This window comes from Camelus bactrianus, chromosome 1 (genome assembly GCF_048773025.1).
Source record: "Camelus bactrianus isolate YW-2024 breed Bactrian camel chromosome 1, ASM4877302v1, whole genome shotgun sequence".
NCBI classification, from domain to species: Eukaryota; Metazoa; Chordata; class Mammalia; order Artiodactyla; family Camelidae; genus Camelus; species Camelus bactrianus.
In genome coordinates, this window is record NC_133539.1 from 120,666,345 (window position 1) to 120,684,961 (window position 18,617).

General features: G+C 42.2%; 1 protein-coding gene across 6 annotated transcripts in view; it reads left to right on the forward strand.

The window, feature by feature from the left end:
* LOC105073877 (collagen alpha-4(VI) chain-like) overlaps window positions 1-1,691 on the forward strand; it is a 110,621-nt gene extending 108,930 nt beyond the window's left edge. For 3 of the 6 annotated variants that reach the window (XM_074372173.1, XM_074372175.1, XM_074372188.1), the window contains one exon: window positions 207-1,105. In XM_074372173.1, coding sequence (XP_074228274.1) covers window positions 207-538 — 332 coding nt within the window. In that variant the 3' untranslated portion in view covers window positions 539-1,105. Of the gene's footprint in view, window positions 1-206; window positions 1,106-1,216 lie in introns of those variants that run through there. The other 3 variants (XM_074372177.1, XM_074372183.1, XM_074372179.1) reach the window with 2 other exon arrangements.
* The last annotated feature ends 16,926 nt before the right edge of the window (window positions 1,692-18,617 follow it).

The following is an 18,617-nucleotide window of genomic DNA, read 5'->3' on the forward strand; positions in this document are numbered from 1 at the left end:
TCCAGAAGAAACAACTTCTGTTTGATTGTCTCCGAGACTAAAGGCAAGGATAGGGCTTCTAAAGACAAAAGCCACCCAGTGTTAATCGGAAAAGCATCTGATTTGTTTAAACACGTCCTGGGCTTGTCTGTTTGGAATCAGGTGATAACTGTAGAGGTTGGTACTAGCTGACTGCTGAGCCCCAGGTCTGTTGGTTGAACCTACAGGATACAGTGAGAAGTTCGCCATTGCAACCCGACATCACGGGAGCCTTTGCTCTGCTTTTTCTCCTGGGCCCTGCTGCTTGCTGTCTGACATCCCCCAGAGCCGGTCATGCTGCTGGAAAATTCAAACACGCCTGCTCAAGACAAAAGACAATTCCTGTCAATGTATTGCATCATCTTGGATCCAGGACATCTTGTCCCTCCTTCAAGAAAACTCCCAAGAGCACACCATGAGTTGCTTTCTGAAGATAATATCCACTTGCTTTGGGAGGTGCCTGGAAGGCCCCGGGGGAAACAGGAGGTTACCATCATTCTGTGCTGGAGGGTTGAGCTGAGCCAAGAATATTTTTCTCTGACACCAAGTGTGCTCAAAGAAACCTGTTCTCCCTGAAGGCAGAGGTTACGGACCTGGGAAAATGCATGTCTGATTGAAAATTTGAAATAGGCACATGCCCAGATCTTGCACTTGCTGTAACTCGCTGCTTCTCAATGCTGTTTTTCGTTTTCCAGGCACATCGTGTCTCCCTTTGAAGGGCTATCATTACTTGTTAGGCAAGTGTCCGGGTGCAGTAAATAATTATAAAACAGGGTACAACAAATAATAAACTTGCTGGATTTATTGAGACCATTAGAAGGCTGGAACGTTTGGAGATTAGGCAACGGATTGAGATGGTTTGAAAAAATGAGGGAATTAAGTTTAATAAGCAAGTGAGGGGTTCTCAGTGTCAGAAAGCATTATTGATTCATTCATCCACTCATTTGTACCTTGTCTGGTGTATCTGCCCTGTTCTAGACCCCGTGCAGAACGACGACTCCAACTGTACGGCCCCTTTCACGTGGATTCTGTGACCCTTGCAACAGACTTGAGATGTAGGGCTTTTCAAAAAATATTGCTTTTACGGGTGAGGAAATTGGGGCTCAGGGCGGATAAGTTTCTTGCTCGAGGTCCCACAGCCAGTTGTGGGTGAGTGAGGATTCATTTTGGGTCCTCTTCCCTGCTGCCTCTGTTCTAGGAACTGACGACACCGAGATGCCCTTGGCTGAGACAGCAAATGAGTGATGGAGCCCAGGGGCTGAAGCTACAACCTCCGAGGTCGGATTCCTAACCCTGGGAAATCCTTCCTGCCACCGAGGGCTGGGACCAGCCACACGATCCATGATTTGAGAAAGGACTGAATTCTAGTCGTTTAAAAAAGCAACTGAAACTTTTCCTGAAAGTTATTTAAATGATTTCAAACCGAGTGAAGAAGAGACTTGAACCTGACCTCTAATGTGACCCAGGAATTTTCTTGGCATTGTAGCAAACGAAAAACCCACGTAAGCAGTTAAATAGAATCTCATTTGGACATGAACTGAAATGTAGTTTCCTTTTTATTATTAGAGATCATGGAAGTGTTAGTCGAAGTGGGGGTCTGGGAAAAGGGACAGCTAATGTGAAATCTCATTCTTACTCCCCAGGGTAAAAATAAAGGCATTCTTGAGAAATCATTTGGTGTGAGACCATGTGTGATACCAGCTGTCTGCAATCTGTGTTCTACTTTGTGACACAGCCATTGATGGAGAGGAACAGCTATGAGTTTACCAGGAGACCCATCCTTTGACATCAACCTTGACAAGGGTCCTTCAAAACCTGGTGATTTAACAAGTAAGGCCGAGCTCGTCAATGCATACATGAAGCGGAGGGTCTAGGTTCACCCTGGACGAAACATGTTGCAATATAGATACTGAGGGTAACTGTGATTTTTCAAGATCTTCCTCTGGCTCCCAGCTCCACTCCCCAGCCTCTGAACTTGGGCCCAGCTTCAGGGCAGAGCTGAACTGTGCAACATTCTAGAGCTTCAGGGTATCGAGGGGGCCTGGTGTGGGGTCTCTGTACCTTCATGTGTTAGTAGGCTCAGGCAGCCATAACAAAAGACCACAAACCAGGGGATTTAAACAACAGATATTTATTTTTCACAGTTTTGGAGGCTAGAAGTCTGATATCAAGGTGTCAGTCACTTTGCTTCCTGGTGAGAGCTCTCTTCCTGGACTGTGGACAACTGCCTTCTCAAATAGCTTTCTTCTGTGGGGAGAGAGGAAGGGGTGCGGTGGGGGTAGAGAGAGAGAGGCAGAGATCATCTGGTGTCTCTTCTTATAAGGACACTAATCCTATAGGGTGAGGGCCCCACCCTTATGGCCTCGTTTAACCTTAGTTACCTCCTAAAGGCCCTATCTCCAAATACAGTCACATTGGAAGTTAGGGCTTCAACATGCTCCGAGTTTAAGGGGACACAAACATTCAGTCCACAACAGATCACTGGCAGCTGGTGGCTGCCCCCAGGGACCCAGAGAGGAGCTTGCTTTCTGGCAAGTTCCTGGTTCAGGCATGAAAGCTGTGATTCTAGAATGCTTTTTGATTCTCTCCTCAGCCCACTGACACCGCATTTGGAGTGGGAACAAACTTGGTCACAGAAACATTAACATTTTTATTCTGTTGTTATGACAGTCATTTTTATCTGAGCTCAGAAGAATAACTGTGTGTCGATGGTAATAAATTCATAAGACATAGAAATACACATGGAAGAAGTAAAGGTCACTGATAATCTTTTCTCCCTGATCATTTTGGTATAAACCAGGCTTTTTCTAATGCCTAGAGTACTATCTTTTTTTTTTTTTTTAACATTCTACGTCATAACCTGTTTTGGCTAAAGCATCTACATGATGGGGAGGGGAGAGCTGGTGTTCACTGGTGCACGGAGAGCTGCTCATGATGCCAGGTGTGTATACATTTCTGTGTTACACGTGACCTCAGCTCCCTGGCACAAAGGGGCCGGGCTTACCCATCCTGAGGATGGCATGTGATTTGAGCTGGGGTCTATTTTCCACTTGTTATTCCTGCCCTGCCCCCTGCCCTTCCCAAGTCCAGGAGTTGGGAACGAAAAGGCAGAGATTCAACGGTGTTGGTGGCTGTTCCCATCCTTGAAGTGCTTCTGAAGGCCACCTGCAGGTCTCCCAGCATCTACAAGGCAATGGTTTAGCCCTTCCAGGGAGGGACTCTCCCTCCAGGGGAGGGAGGATGGGCTGAGACCAAAGGAGGGGTCTCCTGCCAGACATAAAGGAGCTCTACCTTATGGTCGGCCTCAGAGGCTGTCCTCCCAGCCCTGGTGATTCTGGACTGGCTCTAAGGTTGGTGGGGAGGGAAACAGGGATGACGGAAACAGAAGTTGGACTGGGATGCAGGCCGATCCTAACGGCAGCCTGGCCAAGCCTGCAGAGAGCTCTGCGGCGCAGAGGGCTTTTCGGAGTTGCCCCAGGTGGGCTGAAAGGTTGCGCCTGTCTGCCCGGCCTCCATGGCCAGGGGATGTGGGCTGCCCCAGGAAGGCGTGTTCATGGGGGAGGCAGCTCTGCTGCTGTGGCAGCCCCTGTGGGGGCCCCGCTGAAGGCTGTCGGCCAACAGCAGCCCCAGCGGCTGGGCCGAGAAGTCCTTCATGGAAGGGGGATCCGGGTGGGGCGTCTCCACGTCCGTCACCCTGCCTCTCCCTGGAATGTCCTTTTGCATTCTGTTTCCAAATTTCCATAGCTGACCAAATCTAACAGGACAACTCAAAAGCCTGAGTACGGTGTACACGCCCGCAGGGATCCGGGCTCAGCATCCATCTCTCGCCCCACCGATGACAGAAGCTGCTCTTCCCCTCCAGATTTCCCCTTGAGCAATAACAACAAAGCAATAAATGCAGTTTCCTGGAAATTCCATACTCCACCCATCCATGCTCTTGCCCTTGGTGGTGCTTCTGTGAGTAATGCCTTTAATTCATTTATCTGAAAAATATTTCATCGGCACCTGCTATGTCCCAGGCCCATGGTCTGTGTCAAAATCCCAGCTCAGCACTCATTGCCTCTGTGAAAACTCCTCTTTTTTAAAAAAAATTATTATTTTTTAAACTGAAGTACAATTACAATGTGTCAGTCTCTGGTGCACAGCGCCATGTCCCAGTCATGCAGATACATGCATATATTCGTTTTCATGTTTGAAAACTGCTCTGATGATCACTTTTCATAGACTCACAGACATGGAAAACCTATGGTTACTCGGTAGCGGGGGGAGGGACAGATTAGGAGCTTGGGGTTAGCAGATACACATCACTATACACGGAATAGATAAACAAGGACCTCCCCACAGCACATGGAGCTATATCCAATTTCTTGTAATGAACCGTAAAGGAAAAGAAACTGAAAAAACATACACGTATGTATGTACATAATGGAATCACTTTGCTGTACCCCTGAAACTGAAGCTAACGTTGTAAATCAATTACACTTTGATAAAAATTAAGAATTAAAAAAAGACTGTTAAAAGAAAGAAAAATCAAAACAAAAAAAGAATTAGTCGTTGTCCCCTATAAGCTTCCTTGTACACACTTTTCTTTTTGCCCTTTCCCCGTCAATTTATACCCTTTGGCCTTCCATCTTCTAGACCGTGAGCCTTTTCACCTTGGACCTGCCACGTACAGGGCTGACACATGTCCTTTCGGGTCTTGTATGGTCAGCCCACCCAAGATGGCTGTACTCTTGCTCTTGGCACATCCCCTGCTGGACCAGTGCCTGCCTCACCTACACCTACTCGCAGGACTGACCTTCCTGCGTACTTGTCACCCTCTGCCCCCACCTGCCACTAGTGACTCTTCTTATCCAAGGGGCAGTGAGGGCCGTGCCCCCTGCTGGTTTCCCTGGTAACTGATGAGCCACCTGACCTCAGTTCCCCTTATAATGGCAACCTCCCTCTCCCCGCCCCCGGGGAGCAAAGTCTGCTGCCATGTTCTGCCGCCATCCACTGCCCACGGGTGGGCAGTCACTCCAGAACCTTGCTTCAGGCGTGTGAGATCCCTGCATCCATTAACTCGCTGATGTCTCTGTCGCTGACTCCAGGCTCTTTCTTCGGTCTTGAGGCTGGGTGAGTACAGTGCTGGCACGTCTGCGGGGTGCACCCCAACAGTTCTGATTTTTTAACTCTCTGCCTGTCTCCAAACAGTGTTAGAAATGTTCCCCCCGCCAACAGTGCTTGGCACTTTCCTTCCAGGTCTCTTGCTCTAGAAAAACTCTCTGCTTTGTAGATGTTCTTGAATTTGTTTCAGACACCAGGGCATCGGTGCCTCAGCAGACAAATGGGAAAGGTTCACATGTTTTAAATTTCTCCCTTGGATCTGTTAGTCCATTAATTATCACCAGGCACTGCTTTTGGGGTTACTAACTTTTCTGATGAAAGTGTTAAGATGCAGAAAAGTCAAGTCACATCAAATCTAATGCAGTGAATCAGTTGGTGGCCTAAAATTAGAATTAAAACATGTTTGGGGCTGATTTGGCATCCGCTTGATTCACTCTGCAATGTTGAAGGGTTTTGGTCATTGTGTGAATTGCCCACTTTGTACTTTTGACCCTATAAGGAGTTTTGTTGATCCTGGAAAATCAGAAGGTTTAGGATTGTAAGCTCAGAACTTGGTTCCCAGGCATCTATCAAAGTGTATAAATGAATCCAAGGATTTTTCCCAAGTGCTCCCTGACTGAGCATGACTCCCAGGATTTCTCCTTTGTTCTTAATTTTGCCATCTTGTGATCCCATGGTGGATTAGTCCTCTAATTTTTTAATAATTCCAAAGGTATATATTGAAAACAGCTTGGGGTTCACTGCTGGGATTATGGCCTTACAGGACTTCCAAGCCTGAGGCACCTGAATTCAGCACCTGGTTTGCTCCCTAACATCCCTAGTGACCTTACACAGGTGAATCCAATTTTCTGAGCCTCAGTCTTTTCTGACTGAGGAGACAGGAGTTGAGAGAAACACCTCTTGACCTTCCATATTCTTTCTAAATTCTGCATGCAAAATAAACTCTTCGTTAAAAAAAAATCCCGTTTCTCATCTTTGGTCACTGAAAGAAAGAAGTTCAGCTGAGAACAAAAGAACCCGCCGAGCTGAGCCCAACACAAATTAATGAGCGGTTTTAAGACACTAAGTCTGGGGTGATTATTATTTGGCAAAAGTTGTGGCTGAGTTTGCTCACATGTCCGCCGTCAGCTGCCAGCTTTTTAGGTCAGCTGGCTGGCCTCAGATCACTTCTTAATGCTAAAAAAGTTATGTATTTTTGTGCACCTAATAATACAGCCTCAAAATATGTAAAACACCAATGCAGTTAGATTTGAGAGAGCATTTAGGAGCAGAAGAACTAGAAAGGAAGAAATAATCTCTGTGTGTAGGTGACATGAATATGTATCTAGAAAAATTAAAAGTTCTACAGTAATAGCAATGTTACAGTTAGAGCCTGCACCATAGCCAGTCCTGCCATGATCATGTGACAGTTTACACGGACGTGAAATGTGATTGGGAGAAATACCTTTGTTGTTGGAAGCCACTGAGGTTTGGAGGTTGGGGGTTATGAGTGCGGCGTTACCGCGCCCATCCTCCGTGATACAGATCGATGGGAACGGAGGCTCTCAAACCTGGCCGCTGGGAGTGCGCATTAGAAAGACTTTTGGCATTTCCTAGTAAATCTGGAAACACAAATACGCTGAACCAGCCATTTTACTCTTAAGCCTATTCCCTGGGGACTCAGGTGCATGATCACCAGGATACACCCACCTTCATTAGCAATGCTCAGAGCAGCATGATTTAAAACCCCAAGGTCGTGCACAGCCCACGCGTCCGCTAACAGGGAACCAGGTGACGGTGCTGTAATCCATTAAAGCGAGGTGCACGGCGGTGGAAATGAACGCATGCAGCTGAGTTACGGTTCAGTAACTGCGCTGAGTCTTAAAAACATATTTTTTGAGAGAAAGACACAAAAATAGGCACACAGTAGGATACCATTTATCTAAGCTTCAAAAACAGGCAAAAATAAATGGTTATCCCTTATGTGGTGAAACTAGAAAAAAAAAAGGCACAGGGCGATTCCCATTGGAGTCAAGATGGCGATGTGGTGGAGGCTGGGACGTCCTCACATCCCCCATCAGGAACGAAGGCTGTATCCCTGTGCTGCTCTGAGGGCTCCTGGAAGGGGACCCTCGGGGTCAGCCTTGGCCTGGAGATTTCCGCAGCTGAAGAAGAATCTGAATCCCTCAGTGACTGATTAACACTGAGCTCTAAAGTGAGCCCCACGACTTGGGATGACTCTTAAGGGGCCATCCCAGCTCCAGAGCTGCCTTTGGGGCTGGCTGAGACCTTTGCTGAGACCGCAGCGCAGCCCAGCTTCTCTCTCTGTCTCGTTTGACATCCTCTCCTTCCCTTCCGCAGGTGTTAAGGTTAAATATCCTATGTGCTTAGCTCTGTTGCAGAGACTGCTTCTTGGGGGTCCCCAGCCTATAACCCTTTTCCTGGTCCAGGGAAGCAGAACTCAGATGCTGATAACGTCCTATCCTGCCATCACAGTTATATTTTCATAGCTCCTTACTTTCTGCGTATTCATTCAAGTGGACACTGATGTTTTATGTGGTTGGTTTGTTTTATGCATCATAGTGATCCAGAAATTCCGTAGAAGCATAAATCTGGTACACATGAGCTGATGGTATCTTCATATGACCCTTGGTTTAAGGACGTGAAACATATTCTGTGTTGGCCTGAGTTAATCTCTTTCTTTGGAAGGGATAGCAAATCCTCCCTTTTGCATTTATGAGTGGACTTATTTTAAAAGCATGATTTTTCTTATTTATTGGAACACAGCAATTGCATCAGAATTCTTTCCATTAAGAAAAGAAAAAAAAAAAACAACCCAGACTGGGTCCAAGTCCTGAATTCTAAATCACTTACCTCAGGGGAAACTCCAGAGGGATGTTAGCATGTTCAATCTCATTTTAACATCAAGGTCTTTTAGAAATAAGTTAGTTTTGACTCGTAGAACTGGACAGGGGCTTATAGAGAAACTTGTAAAGGGAGATGTAAGAAGTAATATCTGTGTGTTCAAAAAATGTTCACTGAGCACTTACTGAGTTCTTTTATGCTTAGAGCTCGTCTATTAGCTTGGGATACATCTGTGGAATAAGAAAAAAATCGGAAATTAACACAACATTGTAAACTGACTATACTAGTTAAAAAAAGAAAAGAAAAGAAAAAAAAATCATTGCTTTCATTTGCTCACATAGTTACCATTTTTTGGTGTGTCGTGAGAGCACCTGAAATCTATGGTAGCAAATTTCCAGTGTACAGTATAGCATTATTGACTACAGTCCTTATGCTGTACGTTATAGTATCTCCAGTATCTCTAAACTCATTCATCCCACTGAATTGTAACTTTTATCCATTGACCAACATCTCTGCGTTTCACCCACCTCCCTGTCCCTGGTGACCACTGTTCTCTTCTCTTTTTCTGGGTCTTTGACGTTTTTAGATTCCACATAGAAGTGAGATCATGCAGTATTTTTCTTTCTACGTCTGGCTGGTTTCCCTTGCATCATGTCCCCCAGGTTAATCCATCTTGTAAATGGCACGATATCCATCTTTTTAAAGGCTGAATAATATCCCACTGTATATACGTAGCCATGATTTCATTCAATACCTGTCAGCGGACACTTGGATCATTTCTACATTTTGGCTACTGCAAAGAATGCTATACTGAATCTGAGAGCACAGATATCTCTTCAAAAGACTGCTTTCAATTCCTTTGGATATATACCCACAAGTGGAATTGCTGGATCATGTTGTGGTTCTATTTTTTATTTTTATTTTTTTGAGGAACCTCCGTACTGTTTTCCACAGTGGCTGCGTCAATTTACATTCCCACCAATAGTGTACAAGGGTTTCTTTTTCTCTACATCCTCGCCATCTGTTACCTCTTGTCTTTTTGAATAATAGCCGTCCTAACAGATACGAGGTGATATCTCATTGTGGTTTTGATGAACATTTCCCTGTTGATTAGTGATGTTTCATCTTTTCATGTACCTTGGCCATTTGTATGCCATCTTTGGAAAAATGCCTGCGTAGGTCCTTTGCTCATTTTGCAATCAGGTTTTTTTTTCCCTGCTATTGAGTTGTACGAGTTTCTTATATTTTTAAGATATTAACCCCTTATTAGATATATGGTTTGCAAATATTTCTCCCACTCATGGTTGCCTTTTCATTTTGTTGATTGTTTTCCCTTGCTGAGTAAAAGCTTTTTAGCTTGATGTGGTCCCTCTTGTTTATTTTTGCTTTTGATGCCTGAGCTTTTGGTGTTATATTGAAAAAATCATCCCGGTCAGCAGGATGGCAGAGTAGGATAGACCAGCCTTCACCTTCCCTCCCCGAAACAACAATTAGACAGCTATCCATGACAAAAATAACCCTGGAAGGGCTCAGAAGTCCAATTAAGAACCTACAGTAATACACTGGCACAAAAAATGAAGAAATACACAGAAAAGACAGCTGAGGAGATCACATTGGTTAAGATGTTTGGCGATGACAAGGAGCAAAGAAAAAGACCAAGGGCTGTCAGGATTAGCCATGCGACAGGTGCTGTGTGCTGCCACCTCCCTAGTGGCCTGCTCTGCAGAGGTCCCTGGCAGCCTCTACCACAGAAGATCTCACAGCCCTGGTGACAGCTGCAGATTCCTGACAACCTTCACAGCAGAGGACCCCATACTGTTCACTAGCATGGACCGCAGTGGCTTTTGCCACTGAGGTACCAGGAGCCAGAGCTGCTGTGGACCCCTGGGAGGGAGATGCGGCTATGCATCCCTCAGGAGGAGCAGCTGTTGTGCTGCTGTGGGTCCAGGACTGCCTGCCCTCCCAGCCCCAGGCACACCCAGACCTCAGACCCCCAGCTCCTCCGACCCCCAGCTCCTCCACATGTGCCCACACTTCAGACTCTGGCCCCGTGTATCCACAGGCATAAGGCCATGCTCCAGAGCCTGACTCCAAGGTTGCTCTGTGCACACCCACATCTCAGGTGCTGGGGCCACTGCTGCTGTGGGTTAACCAGTACCCCTGACCCCAGAGCTTCTCTCTCTCCATGCAGGCATGACTCCAGAGCCTGGCTCCCTGACTGCTTGCTGCTTGCCCACATCTCAAGCACCACCAAAGGAACACAATAATTTTTCAGTAACTGACCCAAAAGAAATGGAGATCTACAAATTACCTGACCAAAAAAAAAAAAAAAAAAAAGAAAATTTTTTTTATGGAAGCTCAGCAAGCTGCAAGAGAACACAGATATACAACTCAATGAAATCTAGAAAACAATACATAATCAAAATGAGAAGTTCAACAGAGAGACAGAATTCATAAAGAAGAACAAATGGAAATTCTGGAACTGAAGAGTATGATGAAATGGAAAAATGCAACAGAGAGCATCAACAGCAGACTGGAGCAAGCAGAAGTAAGAATCTGTCATCCTGAAGACAAGACAGTCTGAAGAGAAAAAAGAATGGAAAAGAGTGAAGCAAGTCTATGTGAATTATGAGACACCATCAAGAAAGCATTTGAATTATGGGCATCTCAGGAGAAGAGAGAAAGGAGCAGAAAGGTTATTTAAAGAAATAGTTGCTGAAAACTTCCTAAGTCTGGGGAGAGATGTGAATGTCCAGGTACAGAAAGCTAATTAGTCCCCACACAGATTCAACCCAAAGAGGACTTCATGGGGATACATTATAATAAAACTGATAAAAATCAATGAGAGAATTTTGAAAGCAGCAAAGAAAAGAAATTCATTACTTACAAAGGAGCCCTCCTAAGGCTACCAGCACTTTTCTCTGCAAAAACTTTTGCAGCCAGGGGATAATGGGATGGTATATTCGGAGTGCTGAAAGAAAAAAAAAAAACTTGCCAACCAAGAATACTTTACCTGACAAAGCTGTTCTTCAGTGAAGGAGAGAGAAAGATTTTCGCAGATAAACAAAAGCTGAGGAAGTTCATCACCATGAGACTTTCCTTACATGAAATTTTAAAAGGAGTTCTTCATGCTGAAATGGAAGGGTACTAACTAGTAACATGAAAACATATGACGTATAAAACTCATGTTAAAGATAAGTATATAGTCAAACTCAGAATATTCTCATACTGCAAAGGTGGGGTGTAAGTCACTTAACTGTAGTCAAAAGGTTAAAAGACAAAAACATTAAAAATAACTAATAGCGAATACACAGTATAAAATATGTAAATTGTGGTATCAAAAACATAAAATGTGGTGGTGGGGATTAAAGGGGTAGAGTTTGTAATGTGATTGAAGTCAAGTTGTTACCAGTGTGAAACAGACTGTTCTGTGTAAGTCTCATGGTAACCAATAGCAACCAATAGTAGATACACAAAAGAGAAAGAGAGGAATTCAAAGCATATCACTACAGAAAAATCATCAAAAGAAGACAGCAAGAGGAAAGAAGGAATAAAAGAACTGCAAAAGAACCAGAAAACAACAAAGACAGCAACAGTAAGTTTTCACTTATCAATAATTATTTTAAATGTAAATGGATTAAATTCTCTAGTCCACAGTGAAGGTGGCTGAATGGATTTTTTTAGACTCAAAACTCCTTCTTTAAAAAATCTCTAGTTCAAGTGTAGACGAGTCCCTTGTCACTGGTGCTTAGTCAAGCCTCTCTTGGATATAAGAAACAAAAGTGAAACTCAAAACGATTACTTACGGCAATAATACGAAGTCATTTTCTCCTGTGTCCCTTGGAAGGAGTGAATACAGCTGGGTTTCTGGAACCAAAGTCTCAAACACTGACTAAACTCCAAATTTCTGTCCTTACTTCTGTTTCTCTCTGTGGATCAGTTACAGTTCTTCAGACCAATTTCTTGACATCTTAAACCATCATCCCAAGAGTTCTTTGGTCATATCTTCCCCGCAAAATCACCGGAAAGTAAGGATCCTTTTGTTTTGTGAAAATGGGACACACGCCACAGAGCACTGTGGACTTCCTCCCTCCCAGGCCCCTTCTTCTGATGGTGTCATCTAAAATCTACTACTAGGAAACCTCTTCTTTGACACCCTGACTCTGAATAATCAAAATTAGAGTCTCATTTGAGTCTGACTACATTGGTAGTTAGTACCCCTCATACTACCTTGGTGACCGCTTCTCCAAATTTCTACTCTTCAGGTGATACATATAAGAGGGTAGCTTTTATCTTGAAATATTATCAGCATACTTAATAAAATATAGGGATCCCTTTTTAAAATTGAAGTATAGTTGATTGACCATGTGTTAGTTTCTGGTGAACAGCATAGTGATTCATTCATTCACATATATGTATTCTTTTTCATTATATGTTATTACAAGAATATAGTTCCCTGTGCTATACAGTAGGACTTTGTTGTTTATCTGTTTTTTATCTAGTAGTTTGTATCTGCTAATCCCAAACTCCCAATTTATCCCTTCCCACTCCCTTTCCCCTTTGATAAGTTTGTTTTCTATGTCTGTTAGTCTGTTTCTATTTTGTAAATAAGTTCATTTGTGTCATTTATTTAGATTCCACATATACGTGGCACCATGTGATATTTTTCTCTCTCTTTTTGGCTTACTTCACTTAGCGTGATCATTTCTAGGCCCATCCATATTGCTGCAAATGGCATTATTTCATTCTTTTTTATGGCTGGGTAGTATTCCATTGTATAAATGTACCCCATCTTTATCCAGTCATCTGTTGATGAACATTTAGGTTGTTTCCATGCTTTGGCTACTATAAATAGTGCTGCTATGAACATTGGGGTGCATGTATCTTTTTGAATTAGAATTTTCTCTGGATATATGGCCAGGAGTGGGATTGTTGGATCATATGGTAACTCTATTTTTAGGTTTTTAAGGACTCTCCCTACAGTTTTCCATAGTGACTGCACCAATTCATATTTCCACCAGTAGTGTAGGAGGGTTCCCTTTTCTCCACACTCCCTCTAGCATTTATTATTTGTAGACTTTAATGACGGCCATTCTGACTGGTGTGAGTTGATACCTCATTGTAGTTTTGATTTGCATTTCGCTGATAATTTGTGATATTGAACATCTTTTCATGTGCCTGCTGGCCATCTGTGTGTCTTCTTTGGAGAAATGCCTACTTAGGTCTTCTACCCATTTTTGATTGGGTCCTTTCATTTTTTGTTCTTGAATTGTATGAGCTGTTTGTATATTTTGGAAATTAATTCCTTGCCAGCTGCATCATTTGCAAATATTTTTTCCAGTCTGCAGGTTGTCTTTTTATTTTGTTTATGGTTTCCTGTTCTGTACAAAGGCTTATAAGTTTGATTAGGTCCCAATTATTTATTTTTGCTTTTGTTTCTATTGACTTGGCAGACTGCTCTTGGAAAACATTGCTACGATTTATGTCAGGGAGTGTTTTGCCTATGTTCTCATCTGGATTTATGGTGTCCTATCTTATATTTAAGTCTTTAAGCAATGAAAATATAAGCATCCTTTTAACTGTAACTACGTACCTAGGTAGCAGGAGAGGAGAAAAGCATGTTGTTCGCTCATGGGTCTTCCCCCACCCCTACTCCAAATTACGTGAGAATATACTTTTCTAAGGAAAACCATAAAAGAAAACTCAAACCACCTGGCACGAATTAACTAAGCCTCAAGGGGACTGACCAGAGTTATGTGAGTCACCATGTGGTTTTTTGAGTCAGGAAAAAGAAAGAGTATTTCAAGAATTTCTCCACCATGATTGAAAAAGTGTTCAAAGATATAAACCAAGAGAATTTTTCTAAAACATGTACAATTAAGGAATATTCAGAAGTTTTTCCAGTTATGTGACTGAGTAATAAATGATCCCTAAATCTCGGAGTGTGAAAGCTGTTTATTATGCTCACAGATTCTGTGGATGGGAATATGGACTGGGTACCATGAGAGCCTGGCTCTGCACCACAGTGTCTAGGGCTCCACTAGAAGATGTCTTGCTCTATCCTTGGAAGCCACACTGCATCCTGTTTATCAAGGCAGTCACAAAGTCCTGTCCAGATTCATTAGCACTTGATGGGAGTGTCAAATGAAGAGCATCTGAAGCTGAAAATATTGCTTTGGTCAGTTTTGAAAAACAATCTGTCACAAAAATAAAACTGGAGACATAAGTATAGATAAAACAGAAGTGTAGGAATCCTAAGAATATTCTCCACTGCACTACCATTAAATTTGAAAATGGCACATGGCCTTCTCATGCATCCACATGGTTTCTGATCATGATGGAGTGACAGATATTGTACTGTCTTCTTTCTGTAAACATCCATAAAACTGGCCAAAACATATGCAGCAAGCGTTTTCCAGCATTAAAGAGTATGCACGGCTGTAATCCTCAAGGGAATGGAAAACACCCGGCGACCTGCACATTAGCTCCAGCTGTCTGCATTGGAGGCTTTTCCAAACTGTAGCAGGAGAAAGCGGATCCCGGAGACCAGTGAGCTGCTGATGTGGCTCTGGTGTGCACCCGAGAAACAGAAGGATGCGGTACAGAGAAGGGTCTCTCCTGAAGTCTCTAGCAATCTCTCGAGCCTTTGGCTGAATGTTAATCTGGGCTGACACAGCCGTGAGGACCGAAGCAGAAGGCTCACTGTGGGTTTGTGTGCTACATGGAATTTTCTCAAGTCACAAAGCATTGGAGTTCTAACTGGTGGGGGGTGGGGGGTGGGCTGGAGAGACTCCCTGGACAAAGGCACCAGCTGAGAACTCAGAGCAGCCACAGCTTAAGGGCAGGGCTCACAGACGCTAGGATGGGCTGCTTTAGACCCACCCTCCAGAGTCCAGAGAAAGGCATCTGACCCGTCAGTAAATGAACTGCCTTATACAGCAAAACTTAACATTTATGAATGAAAATGGCCCATAGCTGTTTCCTTTCCTTGCTTTGCGTCACCTCTTTCCGTATTGTCCCTCCAGCCCTCCTTCTCTTTCCCTCTTCCCTTCCTTCCTCTCAACTTTCTTTTTTTTAAAATCAGTGTCATGGAGGGGAGGGCATAGCTCAGTGGTAGAGCGTGCACGAGATCCTGGGTTCAATCCCCAGTACCTGCATTAAAAAAAAGTTAATAAACCTAATTACCTCTTCCCCAACCCCCCCCCAAACTGAACAAACAAAAAACAGTGTCATGTTAATACTGTAGAATAAATTAGATAGTTTCTGTAACTTTCTACGCTCTTGAACAATTGACATAGGAATTTTCTAATGATTAATTCCATTCATTCATAATACTCTCTGGGTGTGGTGGCTGTTTCAGGGGTACATCTTTGAGAACTTAATGCAGTTTTATTTTATTTTATTTTTTGACACCTTTTATTATGGTAAGTTTCCTGTACAGTAAGCGGTTTATTTTAATATTACTGGTTTATTAAGGTTTTCCTCTACTTACGATTGTTTTGGCAGTTTACATTCCTATGTAGTCTCTATTTTTGGTTAATGTTTGTTTATTTATTTATTTAGAATCTAAAAATAACCAGTTCTCTTTTACTCTCCCCACATAAGCTTCTCATTGCGTCAAGACGGAATGTGAGACGGAGATTCTAATTGGTCAGATATGTTAATGATTATTGCATGAAGCCATTCACAGTAATCTTTAATTTCTAACCTCATTCCTGTGTGTAGCCTCACTCTCTCAACTCCAGGATTTATCTCTATGGTCTTCCTCTTGTCATTGTTATCAGAATGACAAAATTTTTGTCCAGTTTATTATTCTTTTCAAAGAATCAGACTCTGGTTTTATTGATCAGCCGTCCCCCCTTTTTAAAATTATTTTTTTAACATTTTTTGTTGAATTATAATCATTTTACAATGTTATGTCAAAATCCAGTGTTCAGTACAATTTTTCAGTCATTCATGGACATATACACACTCATTGTCACATTTTTTTCTCTGTGAGTTATCATAACATTTTGTGTATATTTCCCTGTGCTATACAGTGTAATCTTGTTTATCTATTCTACAATTTTGAAATCCCAGTCTATCCCTTCCCAGCCTCCACCCCCCGGTAACCACCAGTCTGTCTTCTCTGTCTGTGAGTCTATTTCTGTCCTGTATTTACTCTTTGTTTTTGTTTGTTTGTTTAAAATTATTTTTTGATAACCACGATATATAAAAATAGATAAAAAACAAATTTCTTCTGTATAGCACAGAGAACTATATATTCAATAGCCTGTAATAACCTTTAATGAAAAAGAATATGTAAATGCACATATGTATCTGCATGACTGGGACATTGTGCTGTACATCAGAAACTGACACATTGTAACTGACTGTACTTCAATTAAAAAAAAAGTTTTTCTCAAACAGGCAAAGACTCAAGATATAAAGCATTTATAAGCTTTTATGAAGATAAGCCTTTGAAAAGTGATTAAAAGAAGCATGCAACTAAGGGAAAAAAATTTTAAAAAGGACTCATGGTAAAGAATCATGAGTTGAAAGGATAAACAGAGGCTGCTGATTCTTTTAAAATATACAATTAACACTAGACAAATGTAGGTATGAAGACATAGAACAGAATGCCAACATCAAACGTGATCTTAGATTAAAATGCAAATAAATATTTGGAGGCAATTTGGAAGATGGTTAGAGGGAAACTTTTTAAGTGCACTAATTTCTTCAAATTTCATAGTTGGGAGTTAATGAATACCACATGATTGGGAAATTTTTTATGAGGTTTAAGTTTTAAGGATTGTCATGTACTACATGTTTATATGTAGTAGCTAACATTTACAAGCTCAAACTCCCTAATTTATCCCTTCCCACCCTCTTTCCCCTGGTAACCCTATGATTGTTTACTATGTCTGTGAGTCTGTTTCTGTTTTGTAGATGAGTTCATTAGTGTCCTCTTCTTTTTTTTTTTTTTAGATTGCACATATGAGTGATACCATACAGTATTTTTCTTTCTCTTTCTGGCTTACTTCACTTAGAATGACCTTCTGTAGGTCCATCCATGTTGCTGCAGATGGCATTGTTTTATTCTTATGGCTGAGTAGTATTCCAGTGTGTGTGTGTGTGTGTGTGTGTGTACCACATCTTCTTTATCCAGTCATCTGTCAATGTACATTTAAGTTGCTTCTGTGTCTTGGCTATTGTAAATAGTGCTGCTATGAACATTGGGGTGCATGTATCTTTTTGAATTCGAGTTCCCTCTGGATATATGCCCAGGAGTGGGATTGCTGGATCATATGGTAAGTCTATTTTTAGTTTTTTGAGGAATCTCCATACTGTATTCCATAATGACTGCACCAAACTACAATCTCACCAATAGTGTAGGAGGGTTCCCCGCCTGTCTGAGAAAAACTTTTGGTAGTTTTCGTGTCCAGATGACTGTTGGCTGGTGAGACATTCAGAGTTCCATCAGGGAAGGAGAACCACGGTGAGTTTGGGGTAGGATTCAGCAGAGGACTCAAAACTCTATACGATTGTGCAGGATGTGGGAAGTGAGGATCCTGGAGGAAGCTGGAGAAACTGAGGAGTCAGCAACCTGAGAGGGCAAGCCTGCCTAGGCACTGATGTCAGACTATGGAGAGGAAGCATGTGGGGAGGTCCATGGGAGCCCTGACTCTGTGTGGCCACCACCTCTGCCAGTCTTCCTTCAAGCAGCTGGTGTCCAGCCTGGGGCTGCTGTTGGTCCACAGATCATCAGCTGAGAAGAGCTGGAAATGAAGCAGAGGGTGCAAGGGTAGGCTGTGTTCTCTCTGCTCACCTTGTCACTACATTTATTCATGGCAGCCTGCAGAGACCTTCACGTTCAAACTTCTGAACCTCACACAAATCCCTCTTCTGTCCAAATGGAACCTGTAATCATACAGCAAAGAGACTTCTGGGAAATGTAGTTTTCAACAAACTGCCACAGTGCCAACTTCCAGAACTGGGTTCGTGAGAATTTTTGTTCTTGAGTTTTACAGTTTTGCATTCTCATGAATACTCTTAACCTTTTCCTCCACTTTATAACTCATCCCTCAAATCACAAAATACACATTAACATACACTTAAATTTTTTTCTATTATGCTTAACTTCTGTCTAACTGAAAAAAGAACTCTTCGCAATGTTTATTGTCTTTGCATTTGAGCATCTGTTTTTATGAAGGGCTCTGAATTTCAGAAGCTTTTATTTATTTTTGCCTTATTTTTTATTAACCTATATCTTATTGCAGTCATTAAATGGATTTTCTTCTTTGACCTACTAAAAAAAGTTGTTTCATTTAAATTTTCTATTATTAAATAATTCTTAAAAATGGCATTGGGTCGTGGTGCATTCTTTGAATCCAATGCCTTAATCTATTTACAATTTTATTTAAGTATTATTTAATGTTGAATAGTATCAGATCATGGCTTTTTCCCTTTTGTATCATTGTCAAGATTTGAGGCTTCTTAAAAAGCAATTTGTAAGCTTATTTTCTTTCTCTGGGTGAAATAGTATCAACTCTTTGTATTTTGTTTTTAGTGAAAAACGCTAATTAAAATATCTGAAATCGTTTGTTGTTTTGTTTCTCTGGGAGAATGTAAAGAGAATTTCTTTGGAAACTTTCTCAATTCATGGTTTT